Source organism: Nothobranchius furzeri, chromosome 19 (assembly GCF_043380555.1).
Source record: "Nothobranchius furzeri strain GRZ-AD chromosome 19, NfurGRZ-RIMD1, whole genome shotgun sequence".
Lineage (NCBI taxonomy): Eukaryota > Metazoa > Chordata > Actinopteri > Cyprinodontiformes > Nothobranchiidae > Nothobranchius > Nothobranchius furzeri.
This window is the reverse complement of record NC_091759.1, coordinates 290601-304557: the sequence shown is the minus strand read 5'-3', so window position 1 is coordinate 304557 and position 13957 is coordinate 290601. Positions and strand designations below refer to the sequence as shown.

Sequence of the window (13957 nt, the reverse complement as noted above, 5' to 3'; positions counted from 1 at the left end):
TGGAGAAGCTGGGTTCTCGAACGTTTTCGGGCACATTGTTACAGAGATCGATGCATGTAGCCACACAGATAACAAGTCTCTGCAAGCTAGAGAAAAATGAGCTATTATCTGGTGCAAAAACAGCACTTTCTCAGTCGAACAACAGCATTTTAGCAGTTTAAGTTGTGTCTTCTTGCTCCTCTTCCTTGATTCTCCAAACTGGGACCAGGCCGATTTATCTCTGCTGCAGCCAGCTCACTCATATTTCACACAATACCGAACAATCCCTTCCCTAACGTGTCGCAAACAGGCGGTGAAGACGAGTACTTCACAGGGATCATGCTGAAGAAGTCGCGAGTCAAATTCTTGGAGTGTGAGATCGTAACGTACCCCACAACACAGATGATGAGAAACCTCCTCGTAGCTCAGGTGAGAGCTCCCATCTTCTGTTGTGTTCACGCTCGACCCGCGTAAACCCGCCTGAGTGGGACATAAAGGTGTGTTTGTTCAAAATCAGGTGACTTTTAAAGGCCAGAAGCTGTGCCTGATGACCTCTCACCTTGAGAGTTGTAAAGGCTACGCAGGAGAACGGATGAAACAGCTGCAGCTGGTGATGCAGAGGATGAAAGAGGCTCCGGAGGACGTCAACGTCCTGTTTGGTGGAGACACGAACCTGAGGGACACTGAAGTCAGTCGTTCCACCTTCATTTTGTCCATTTGTGACCAAAATTGCGAGATTGAGTTCCAGTGACATGTTTATCTTTTTAAACAGTAAATAATTCATGTTTGGAGTGTTTATAGAGGCAGTAGAGACCCACGTTGATGCAGAAGGTGAGATTAGTATAACACGTCCACTTTAAAGTGCTCTTTGCCTTCAGGTGGCCAAAGTGGGTCTTCCTTCGGGCGTCTGTGACGTGTGGGAGCGACTCGGCAGACAGGAGCACTGCCGCTACACCTGGGACACCAAAACTAACAACAACAAGTCCTTTTCCTTCGTCAGCCGCTGCCGCTTCGACCGCATCTTCCTCCGTCCCGCTACCAAAGAAGGAGTCCCGCGTCTGTACCCCGATCACATGGCCCTGGTGGGGCTGGAGAAGTTGGACTGTGGCCGTTTCATTAGTGACCACTGGGGGGTTTACTGCAGCTTCCCTGCTGAGTAGAAACTAAACAGACTGAAGTTCGGCTCATTTAAACTCTTTTTTTTTTTTCTATTTACTTTAAAACAAATAAATAAAAATGTTTGCACAGTTTAGAAATTTGTCAGTTGAATTTGATATTTTATCGTTAAATTTTTACTGTAATCTTTTAACAACTGAAACTTACCGGTCTTTAAATTTGCTTTTTAATCTAAAAGGGCTGATTAGTTAGTTATTCTAACAGCGAGGCTGAAAAATATGATCATGTAGAGATTTCAGACCATTCAAAGGTGTGTCTGGAGGCAAGAGTCGCTTGTTTTAAAGGCCAGCACTGAAAAGAGTCACTGATTTGATTCAGAAGAAAAACTGAATTGTTTTAGGTGTGTGTGAATGTCCACTAGAGGGCAGTGAAGAGCTACATGAACACCTGATCAAGCTTTAACCTCCACTTTACCTCGTGCAACATCAAAATATTAGACGTAAACAAAAAAGTTGGTGAGATTAGAAAAGCCCAAAAGAACCTAGAAAATAAGTTATGTTAAAAGGTAAAACTAAATAAAGCATCAGGTTTGTTTTAAAAGTCAGATTTAGCCTCTGGAGGTCTAAATGTGTGTAAAAAATCTTTAATGAAACACGAATGGCTCAGCATTAAAGACAAGCTGAAGATTAAGGATTCACACCAAATTTTATTAGATCATAAAACAAAAAATATCCTGTATCATAGTAAGTTTCACTCCTTAGTTGCAAAGACTTCTTACTGAGACAAAAGTATTTTTACTCCACCACCAAGATGGAATATAATCCCTTTATGTGATAAAAATGCTTTCTGCTCAGAAAAGGTTTTGACTTGTTCTGCTAAAGTTAAAGATTTTACATTTGTTCTGTGGTCGATGTCACATAAAGCTGTCTCATGGGGCGACGGTGGCACAGGAGTTAAGTGCTCGACCCGTAATCGGAAGGTTGCAGGTTCGAGCCCCGCTCAGTCTGTCGCTGTCGTTGTGTCCTTGGGCAAGACACTTAACCCACGTTGCCTGCTGGTGGTGGTCGGAGGGACTGGTGGCGCCAGTGCTCGGCAGCCTCGCCTCTGTCAGTGCGCCCCAGGGCAGCTGTGGCTACATCGTAGCTCATCCCCACCAGCGTGTGAATGTGTGTGTGAATGGGTGAATGACTGATTGTGTTGTAAAGCACCTTGGGGGGTTCTAGGACTCTAGAAGGCGCTATATCAAATACAGGCCATTTACCATTTATTTTTGACATTTTCAGTACCTTCCAGAATGAGACATTTCAGGGCTCGGTTGCTTTTATTACTTGACACATGGGAGGCGACCCGCGGCAAAGCTGTCGACACGTTCTGCTCCATGGCGAAATCGAATCTTCCGTTGTTTTGATTGGCTGTGTCAGGTTGGAGGGAATTAAGGTTATTTAAGCGGTTCAGAGTTTAAAAAGTGGTAGATATGATGTTTCACAAGGTGCTACTAGAGTTATGTGAAATCTTACTTCTGATTTTACTATATAAAAAAACAGAATGGTTCATCCCATGTTACAAACCAGGAGAGGGCTACTCTCTTGTCTATCAGGACATGCTTCAATTTATCACACGGTTTGGACCTCACATTAAGATGAACACAGACACAGAAGGAGAAACGGAGTCCATGTTTGCTCGGAGGTGTACGGAGCATCCTGCCCGCTCATTGGTCAGTGAATGAAACCTCCGTTGATTGGTCCTCGTCCGAGCGACCGATGAAAAGTTGAAAATATTTCAACTTTCTGGGATCGTGTCGCTGGGCCGCCTGTGCACGACACGTGCACGAGCGCAAAATTTCACACGCACGTTTTTCGCGTTTCGCTTAGTTGGAGGGAGACCCGCGATTATCACTTTGTCGCGCATGTCTCATTGAAATTGAATGGAGGAGAGGCGACGTCGCCTCCTGTGTGTGGAGCCCATAAGACTTCAAGCTGGAGCTGGCCACGCCCACCCATCCCCTGATTGGTTGTTTTAAGCTGAGAAGCTCCAATATCTTGAAAGGGTTCAGAGTCGAGACGCTGCTCCTCCTCCAGCAGCAGCTCGCTCTTGCATTTGGGAGGTGGTTCATATCTACTTGACGCATTTGTGACATCACAAATGGGGACTTTTTGAAACAGCTTGTTTTAACCTCATAATTTCCTAAAACCAAACACTGACAGAAAGCAGGTGGAAAGGTTTTCTTCATGTTTTGAGTTTATAGAGGCAGTAGGGACCCACATGGCAGCACAAAAGGATGAAAAAAGTCAGTTTTGTATAATAGTCCCTTTAAATCAGTCATAAGCACTAAAATCTTCATTTATATTTATGCTAGATTATAATCTAACCCTCTACAATTATTTACACTGCCTAACAACGCAGGGTAACCTTCGAGAGCCAACAGACGTGACGTGACCCCTCACTGCCACCATCCTCCTTTTGTTTATCTCCCCGGTCCGGATTAGAAAAGACAAATAAAAACATCCCGTTTGTGAGGGGTTTTTTTTTTTTTTTTACTTTTTTGTATTTCCCAGAGTGAAGAACTGATGATTATTTGTATTTTCTGCAACCCTGACCTTTAATAATAGCTGCATTTTTATTTACTAGTTTTTCTCTCGTTTTATTCTGTTTTTAAAACCCTTTACCCGCTACAAGATCGGGAGAATTATAACGGAGTAACACTCATGCCGTTCTTTAGGCAGCTTTATCAGAAATCCTCTGATCACCAGATATGGAGCAGGTCAGAGAGCCGTGTTTTCCCTTTCCAATAGCCCATAAACGCACCAAAAGTCCCCCCATGTAGATCTGCATGGATGTGCTCCACGAATCATCTCACTTGCTCCTTCCATTTTATCCCTTTCTGTGACGCCGTCAGCCAGGACTACGGCCCGTCAGAACGAATGTACTTGGCTCTGCGTGGACGTGTGTGTGTGCTGACGGGGGGCTGCTGGGACGAGGTTTGTCCTCTGAGGTGGTGTTGGATGACGACGGATCTGACAGATCTGAACCCGACCCAGAAAAGATGAGCGACTCGTGAGAAGGGGTGGTGCACAAGTCTGCATCGCAGCTCTTTGCAACAGCTGGAGGGATGGGATTTAACGTCGACGTCGCTGTCTGTGTTCGCCTAACCAGTCCACACAAACGCTCGTCTGCTTCTCCACATCACAGGAAGGCGAGGGCGAGATCAAGTAGTGCTCCGATCTAGAGCGCCATAACTGCATCCATCACTGCTTCACTTCTAAATCGCTGTGACAAGCTGCCTCAGAAGCCTGCTTTATTTCTAGTCATGCAGTCCTGCTGCTCAGGCTGCTGAATATTTGAGTAGAAACAGTTATTTAGGTGAGATTTGCAGGATCAGGAGAAATCTTCTGAGTGAGAACATTTACATCACTCTCAGAAGGTCACAAAGGGATCTGCAAAGCAAAGCTGATAAGGTCCAACCCTGACGACTGCACCTTTGTCTAGACATAAAACAAAAAATATCTTAAAAATAAGACATTTTAAAACCTTTTTAACAAGTAAGAGAAAACACGTCAACGGTTACCATAAAAAGAAAAAAATCTGAAATAATTAAATTTTATTTGTTAGGCTATTGAAAGCCTGGTTCACACAACAGGGTTTTTAGATGACATCATGGTTCTCGACCAGAAAAGGGTGGCTTGCCAACTCTGGGTCGGGGGAGAGGTCCTACCTCAAGTGGAGGAGTTTAATTATCTCGGGGTCTTGTTCACGAGTGAGGGTAGGAGGGATTGGGAGATCGACAGGCGGATTGGTTCGGCGTCTGCAGTGATGTGCACGCTGAGCCGATCTGCCGTGGTGAAGAGGGAGCTGAGCCAGAAAGCCAGGCTCTCGATTTACCGGTCGATCTACGTCCCAATCCTCACCTATGGTCATGAGCTTTGGGTAATGACCGAAAGAATGAGATCGCGGATACAAGCGGCCGAAATGAGTTTCCTCCGTAGGGTGGCCGGGCTCAGCCTTAGAGATGGGGTGAGGAGCTCGGACATTCGGGAGGGACTCGGAGTAGAACCGCTGCTCCTCCGGATCGAAAGGAGCCACCTGAGGTGGTTTGGGCATCTGGTCAGGATACCTCCTGGACGCCTCCCCGGGGAGGTGTTTCGGGCATGTCCTGCCGGCAGGAGGCCCCCGGATCGACCCAGGACACATTGGAGAGGTTACTTCTCCAATCTGGTCCGGGAATGCCTTGGGGTCCTGCCGGAGGAGCCGGTGAAGGCCAGGGAGAGGACGGTCTGGAGCTCCCTAGTTGGGATGCTGCCCCCACGACCCGGACCCGGATAAGCGGAGGAAGATGACGACGACGATCATGGATACTGTAAATCCTCTAATACAGGCCCGGGCCTGTATTTGACTCAAGCTCATCAAGCTCCAGGCCTCTATTGGAAGGAGGACCAGAATTAGAGCCAGGCCTCAATTTCTATTTAAGCAAAATGAACTAATGGTTCGCTGGAGTTTTTGAAAATTAAAATAGCGCCCACATTTTCAAAGATGAACACATTTCTTTTAACAACGGTAGTTTCTGCTTCAGCCCTCTCCCCCCTCCCCCTGCGCAGCGACCGCAAACTCACTGATGCGCCTGCAGCCTCTCGGAGCTCCTGCTGCTCTAAACATTAAAATAATTATTTCACTTTCTGTTCCTCACTTCTGATTACCTTCAATGGTGTCTGTTTGTTGCAACCACCAGGTACAAAAACTAACTTGTTTTAATTTGACTATTTTTCTGTCCTGTCTCTGTTTATTATCTTCCTGCATCTCCTCTCAATCCTGAAGAACATCTGCTACCTGGGTTTCATATATATTCACCTCATGAGTTACCTGTGAACTGCAGTTCTTTAAGACCTACCGACCGCAAAAACAGAGGAGTGCTCGCTGCTCGCCGGCCACATCAGTTAGGTGCGTCACCGAGGACAAAACAGGTGATGCGCCCCGATCCACAGCAGCGAAACGCATCAGGCACAAATAAAAGAATAAAAGACAGAAAACATAAAAGGAAATGAGCCGACATGAACGATCGCGTGTTAAATTAGTTTTTGAGGTGGCGACACCTGATTTGATAACGTTACTGTGGCCGTGCTCATGACGCAGATGTCTGGAGCGAATCAACAATCAGGGCTTTCCATGCGCAGGCTGGTTAAGGTTAGGATGGGGGTGAGGGGAATGTTAAATTGCTAGAGGGTAAAGGTCACAATTTGGTTAAATGTCCGTTTTACGGCGGGTGTCAGTACCGACGCTCTGGCACAACGCGTTGCCTCCCGACGCGCAGGAGCTTGTCACCTGCTGACAGCAGGCTGCTGTCTTTTCCGTGGACTGCATCTTGCCGGTCATTATCACGTGACAGCGACTAGTCGATGACAGGCATAAAAAGTCACTATAGAGCGGTGAAGTCGACTAGTGACTAGTTCATACAACCCCTGCTACTGCTCCTCAGAGTGTTCTGCAGCATAATCAGCACGTTCTCTTTGAACTTGATATCAAATTTTCGCCTCCGCACGGTTAAAGTTACCCTCGCGGTCTATCACTGGCAAATCAAAAGTGAGACGGATGACGCAACCACCCCCGGTACTTGCTTGTTACCACATTCCACCCGGCCACAATAAAAAAACGGCCATTATTCACCTCCGCCAACTCCGGCCAAAATATGATACCCGGCAGTTAATTAAATACAGGCTAATATTAGAGGATTTACGGTATACCAGTTTTGGTCCTACAGTGTGTGGTGTCCACCAACACAGCAGATACCACACACACAAACCGCTTTCACTCAGATATCACCCAGTTAAATGGGACATCTTGAAAGATAAAACGAGACTTTGAAGTAAACAAACATGGTGGAGGAGGTGTGTACTGCCTGCGTCCATCACCTCGCTTTAATATTGGCTCCATGTCACTCAACAGACAGCACATTAATTTGTCCCCGAAAAATCAGACCAAGTACATCAAACATGTTTCAAAGCCCAGGTAGGAAGATCTGATAAGATTATCTTAAGAGTGGTTAAGATAATTGTCAGAAGGGGCAGGGCCGGTTACAAATCGGCACAATTTGTTTAAATAAAAGAAGCAAAAGTTAAATAAATCAACAAATAGATAGAGCAGGCTTGAAAAGAACATTTTGTAAAGAAACTTGTGGTTCTTAAGTGAGATTTAATTATTTATCCTTCATAACTCAACCTTAAAAAACATCAACGCCTCCCATCTTAACCACAGGTGTTCCACAGGGATGTATTTTTGCTCCCATTTTATTTTCTACTTTTACAAAGGAATTCAAGCAAAATCCACTCAAAATGCTGACAACTCAATGATTCATAAATCAGAGAGAGAGAGAGAGAGAGAGAGAGAGAGAGAGAGAGAGAGAGAGAGAGAGAGAGAGAGAGAGAGAGAGAGAGAGAGAGAGAGAGAGAGAGAGAGAGAGAGAGAGAGAGAGAGAGAGAGAGAGAGAGAGAGAGAGAGAGAGAGAGAGAGAGAGAGAGAGAGAGAGAGAGAGAGAGAGAGAGCGCACAAAGAATAAAATGTTACAAGTGAATTTAAAGAGACAATGTGTAGTTTTTACTGTCAATCTCTGGAAATATCCATCGAGGTGTTGTTGAATATGAATTAAAGGATGCCCAGTTGTTGAAAAATATTGGCGGCTTTGTAACATAACCATAAAATACCTGGTCTAAGGGTGTTTCTCAAGGTCAAGGAACCTTGCCTTGATGTCTTGGTCCCATGGTCATGCTTGGTTAGTTTCTTAGTAGTTGTAGCTTCGGTGGCTTGCAGGTACAAACTCGCTTACATATTTCATTTAACCAATATATACACAATTTAAAAAGTAAAAGGCTCTATATACATTTGTATACGTATAAAATATAACGTTACTTCACGTGTCACGGAATGTGATGTGACCGCTGCGGTCACGTGATGCAAAGTCTGTTCCATTTAAGCGTTTTCTTTGACCATGGAAGGACAGTGTCCTCGTAAGGAAGGCGCCTGGCCTTGTGAGATATCGCCTTGCGAGACCAGGCGCTGACATTGTGAAACACCCCAAGTCTCTGGGCGACTCCATATTTGAAGACCAAATGCTTTTACTGACTTGGAACAAACTGTTACAAAAGTTCGCCGTTCATAAATGTTGTTTTACACATTTACCTGTTCGAATGTTGCCACTGATGAAAGGGTTAGGGTTAGATGTGCTTTTCATTTGGCTGGAGGATGAACGATCTGATGAAGTACTCGTTCAAAAATTGCGCTCGCTGGGATCTTTGACCCTAATGGCCATCCGTCGGTGCGGTCTAACTCGAACACAAAAATACTGCGTGCTTGCGATGATTTTGGTATGTACTGCCCCCCCCCCCCCATCACCAGGGAAAATACACATCGTCACTTTAAGGTGGAATTTCAGCAACATCAGCTGCCAGCGTTTTACCATAAATTTCAATAGTTTTTTATAGGTTACAGTGTATTAAACCAAACAACCATAAATTGGTGCATTTGACCATAATTAAGACCTATATCGCCCTACCTTTCGTTTTTAAGATGTTACCAACATTCAAAATCTATTAATTTCTCAGGCATGTTTCTGTCAACAATGAAACAGTAAGAAAAAGGGAGTAACAAATTCTGAGATATTTTATTGTCTCCATCATAAATAACACTGAACAAGCATCATACAGTGATAAATAGCTTTTATACACTGTAAAACTCTCCGTATTACAAAATACAGTATATTTGTAATGCACTTGATACAGACCGGGAAGTATTGCATCTCACGCCTCCCTTCAGAATCAGGTGTTGCATAACTATATTTCAGAGATAAGCCTACAAAGAACCTTTCATGTATTTCGCACATTTAAACGAAATATTTTAAAGTGTCCAACGAGACACCGAAATCATCATAAGTGTGTTGCCAATCAAGTTTCATAAATTCTGTATGAAAAGCATCGTTTTCCACCTTTGATCTGAATATTTTCCATTAAGACACTTTTTAAGAGTTTTGGTCGACTATTTTTCACACTTTTGATATTTAAAAAAAAGAGTGAAAAAGAGATGCATCTAAAAGGCTAAATATCGTCTGTCTACTTGTTTTTGTTACAGACTAAATAAACGGCGGTTGAAGATGTTCATGCGACAATAAAGTGAATCAGCTAAACATCTAGTTGTTTTTTTAGGAACTCTCCAAACAAAGTGCTACAAAAGGTAGCTGTCACATTTAGTCGTCTGGTGACATGCCGTTCACATCGTTGGCAGCAGAAATTTCCATCAGAGGCAGCAGGAGGTAAAAAAAAAAGGCAGGCTGAACACGTCAACACGGACTTGGAAATAGTCACAATCATTCATTACAGTCAAATAAACAACGCTGGGAATGAACAATTCCAAATTCCAGAACCTTGGCAAAAGATTTTACGGATAAATGTTTTTTTTCTTCTCTTATCTTTGCTGTTGACTGAATTATTGCTAAATTTAAACAGGAAGTGGATCTTCAACATGAGAAACTAACAGCTTCTCAGAGGACTGACAGCGTGGAATGTGTTCAGACGAATAAAAACAATCACATAGAAGCCCTTTTTATTCCTCTACCAGACTTTGTCTGGGAAGCAGCATCATAATGTAATAAAATAAAAACATAGTACCACATTCTTTATGTAATGTCTGTGTTGCGTTTGATTGTCAGCTTTTAATTTCCAGTTCAACCAAAAGTCTTCCTAGTTCAACACATCTGTATGAAAACGTTTATTGCAGCGGGCTTTGTGCAAAGTAGACTACAGCAGGAGAACTTTGTTGTCTGAAGAGCTAAAAAACACACACAGAGCGTTCACAGGTGACGTCTGTCCTCACAATTAAAGTTTTTACACTCTAAAATCGGATTAGTTACACTTACTTGAAAAATAGCATGGGATCTGATGGCAGGTACAATATTAAGTACACATGATAAGTGTGTTGGAGCCACTAATGTGTACAAAGTAAAATCCACTTAATTGCAAGTCACTATAACAGAGACAAACCAGTACAAAGTAATTAAAAACGTACTTACGGGCTACTACTGCTTAAAGTGGAAATCCAGAGTTTGTTCTCAGAGGGCTCCATCTAGAGGCAGCAAAATGCATCGCACCTTTCATTCCCTCTCCCTACTTCTGTAGTTACGGCTGAAAGCCATGCCTCTCATTCATGCTGCGCATCTAGCCACGCAACAGCGCTAAATCACCCAGTTTTACAGTTATTCTTACGTCACGCTGTTTTTTCAGATATACACATTTTAAATTTAATTGTCGATAAGACATGTTGCCAAGTCTGCGTCTGTCTGGGTACTTCTGCTAACGCATGCTCCGCGATCATCATCTGTACGTAGGCGGATGTTTAACGCTACTGGCTAATGCTGAGCGGTAATATTAGGGGCAGCAGTAGCTCAACAAGTTGTCCAGTAATCGGAAGGTTGCAGGTTCGATACCGGCTCCAGACAGAGATTTCTGCTGTTGTGTCCTTGGGCGAGACACTTGACCCACCTTGCCTGCTGGTGGTGGTCGGAGGGACCGGTGGCGCCTGTGCTCGGCAGCCTCGCCTCTGTCAGTGCGCCCCAGGGTAGCTGTGGCTACAATGTAGCTCATCACCATCAGTGTGTGAATGTGTGTGTGAATGGATGAATGATACACTGTAGTGTAAAGCGCTTTGGAGTCCTTACTCTGAGAGGCGCTACACAAGTACGGGTCATTTATCATTTAATATAGTAAGTAATATTACATAAGGCTCTATGGTACCGGGGTGGGCCTAGCAAAAAAAATAAATAAAAAAAATAGAAAAAGTAAAGAATAAACTCAAATATATAAAAAAGTCAAATATACATTTTACTAGGGGAAGACTCGGAACTACTGCTTTAACTAAGATCCAAGTACTATTTTAGTAAGCTATTTCCTAAGTACTTCATATCTACAAGGGACGGCAGTAGCTCAGAAGGTAGAGCGGGTGTTCCAGTAATCGGAAGGTTGCAGGTTCGATCCCAGCTCCCGCCAGAGAATGTGTCCTTGAGCAAGACACTTAACACTAGTCTGCTGGTGGTCGGAGGAACCTGTCGCTTCCATCATGTGTCCCAGGGCAGCTGTGGCTACATCGTAGCTCATCATCGTCACCAGCGTGTGAATGGGTGAATGACTGATTGTGTTGTGAAGTGCCTTGGGGGGCTATATAAATACAGGCCATTTACCATTTAATTGGTTTTTCTTAGTTGTAGTAGCTTGTATTTAAATACATTTGACTTTATACACATTTTGTGTCCAACATAATTACCTACTTATTATTTTAACTGCAATCGGTTTACAATCTTTTTTCCGGTAAGAGTAACTGATCAGATTTTACAGTGCATTTCTTTAAGGCTCCTAAAAATAAAAGCCTCTTCATGTCCGTTCAGTTTATCTCAACATCAAACCTAATAGACACGCAAGGTTTGTGTTACTTCCATTTAATGACAGGATTTTGTTGGATTAGTTTGGTTTTAGCACATTCATGCCTTCTCATCCCCTCTTTAACACGTATTGCACTAATTAGTCAAAGAAATCACAATAAACCTTAGCTGATCATCTCGCCTTAAAAAGTAAAGAAAAAGTTGAAAGTAAATAGATCTGAGCCTTTTCCAGGACATCGCACTTTAGTGTGGGAATGCCTCCGTATCCTCGGACTCAAAACGTCTTGGAAAAAGCATTCCTGAGTTTCCTGCCGTGAAGCCGGCTCATCTTGCTCAAAAAGCCCTCTCTGGGTAAGTCAGCTGATGTCACAGAGAGCCTTCCCTCTCTTCTCATTTAAAGACACTTAGAAAAATTAGACAAAATAAAATATATTTATATATATTCAAATGTGTTATTAATGCCCTTATTTTGTTTGCTCTAAACGAGCACCAAATGTAGACAAAGTCCCCTGAAACCAAGCAAAACCAGAAGGAACAGTATGAAATAAAGGTGCATAGGTTAGCAACACAAAATCAGTTCCTTGGTTCTCAAGAAAGTTCCAAATTGCACATTCATATCAAAGACAGCAGGCAGTTAAAGCCTTGCCGTGTTCTCCACGACCCATGAGATCCTACTAAACGTCAGCATTTCATTGACATCTCCTGTAACAGCAAGTATTAAGAGGTTCTTTAACGGTAATTACAAAAACTCCCAATAATGTAAAGCAAACCAATCGTCACGGCAGAGGTTCGACAAAGGCGCGTGGTCCCACGTGCCTAAAACTAGAAAAACAGGAAAGAGGCTCAGGGTTTTCCCAAACGGCTGGCCGGAATACGATCGCATGAAGAAAAACGACGCCTCCGGCACGCTCGTTCTTAACTCCGTTAAAACGCGGTCCTACGAGCGTCAGAGCCGCGGTCGGCTGAAGTCAGACCACGTTGATGCAGGCCGCACCTCCAGCCGCCGCCCTCTTGCTGCAGTAAGAGAAGCCCCCATGACTGGAGGAGGAGCCGTTCATGTGTGAGGACTTCAGCTCCATCTGGCAGGCGGCGATGGCTGCGTTCAGCTCCACCTGAGCCCGATGGACCACGTAGAACATCAGACCGATGCTGATGATGATCTGGAGAGAGAGACAACCGTTGATTCATCAGTTTGTCCGTCTGTCTGCTCGGGCTTCTTAAACCCCAGACAGACCCGGCAGATGGCTGCTCCTACTGAGCCAGGATCTTCTGGAGGTTTCTTCCTGCTAAAGGGGAGTTTTCCTCTCCACTGTCGCTACATGCTTGCTTAGTATGAGGATTTCTGTAAAGTCAATGACACAAGTGAGTGACTCGATGCAACCTGCTGAGTTTCCCTGCATATGAATTTGTGAAGTGCCTTGAGATGACTTGCCGTGATTTGGTGCGATGCAAAGAAACGTAACTGAACCGTGTCCCAGACTCCGGGACAGCATTTCCTTTTGCAGATCTGACCTTGTGTGAATGTTTTTGCATAACTGCTGATCTTTTTTTTCTTCATTTGCATCATTTAAACTTGCAACAATCCCACGTGATAACATCTTAGACCTGGACAATGGACTGGTTCGGTCATGCCTTAAGTATGATTTAAAGGAATGGATTTTAAAGTGGTCACACACTCGTTTCTATAGATCTGCTGTAGTTTCTTAGCCTGGCCTGCCAGACTCGATCTCTGTTTAATTCTGCACAGAGAGAGAGTCTGGTAACTCACAGGCAGAGAGGCACTTGAGGGGCAGGACTAGGCAGCTCAAAATTAACCAATCAGAAAAAAGACGGAAATGCCGACTGTACCGCGCGACGCTGTAGTTGTTTAGCTGTAGTCAAAAATGGCGTCTGGCAACGGCGCAAACCTCTTTTATTGTTTTAGAAGAAATGCTTTTAGCGCTTCTACTTGTTGTGGTTCTAAAGACATTCGAGTCATTGAGAACAGAGGAAAGAGCCGCAGCGAACTCCGCCGCTGTCTTTGTTGTTTGTGAGAAACTGAGCATAGCTGTGTGTGACGTCTGCAACGCTGTAGCTTTTTAGCTGTAAAAAACGGCGTCTGGCGACAGCGCAACCATCTTTCGGGACACACCGGCCGCGGAAGCGCTGCGAAAATGGGACCGCCTTCATTCGGCACCCTTGTTAAGCTATTCTATAGACCACATTCAGTAATGAATCCCTGGCTGTACGTCTAGACCTCAGTTCATGGAATCAACCAAATTCAAGATGGCCGTCTGTCCTTTTAGGGTTAGGGTACAGAACTAGAGCTAAAATTTGGTGTTATATCTTGACTTTGTTGGTAATTTTCCACAGTTTCCATGTTTGAGGTGGGACTGACACCTTTAGGGTGTCCAGTTCTTCAGCTACTGTGTGACACTTGAGTGGAATGCTTCTGCAACGAGTCATTTTTCCAGG

The 13957-nt window shown here is 44.1% G+C and overlaps 2 protein-coding genes across 6 annotated transcripts in view; one reads left to right on the top strand and one right to left on the bottom strand.

The window, feature by feature from the left end:
- The window catches only part of tdp2b (tyrosyl-DNA phosphodiesterase 2b), a 38577-nt gene that overhangs the window by 4898 nt on the left and 19722 nt on the right, over positions 1-13957 (top strand). For 2 of the 4 annotated variants that reach the window (XM_070547369.1, XM_070547370.1), the window contains exons 5-7: positions 290-408; positions 497-667; positions 858-1229. The exons of 1 other annotated variant lie outside the window; for it this stretch is intronic. In XM_070547369.1, coding sequence (XP_070403470.1) covers positions 290-408; positions 497-667; positions 858-1139 — 572 coding nt within the window. In that variant the 3' untranslated portion in view covers positions 1140-1229. Of the gene's footprint in view, positions 1-289; positions 409-496; positions 668-857; positions 1230-13957 lie in introns of those variants that run through there. One more of the 4 variants, XM_070547372.1, reaches the window with a different exon arrangement.
- acot13 (acyl-CoA thioesterase 13) overlaps positions 1-13957 on the bottom strand; it is a 34139-nt gene that overhangs the window by 6255 nt on the left and 13927 nt on the right. Inside the window, exon 3 of one of the 2 annotated variants that reach the window (XM_015973804.3) lies at positions 12299-12663. The exons of the other annotated variant lie outside the window; for it this stretch is intronic. Coding sequence (XP_015829290.3) covers positions 12472-12663 — 192 coding nt within the window. The 3' untranslated portion in view covers positions 12299-12471. Of the gene's footprint in view, positions 1-12298; positions 12664-13957 lie in introns of those variants that run through there. 2 annotated transcript variants of the gene reach the window in all.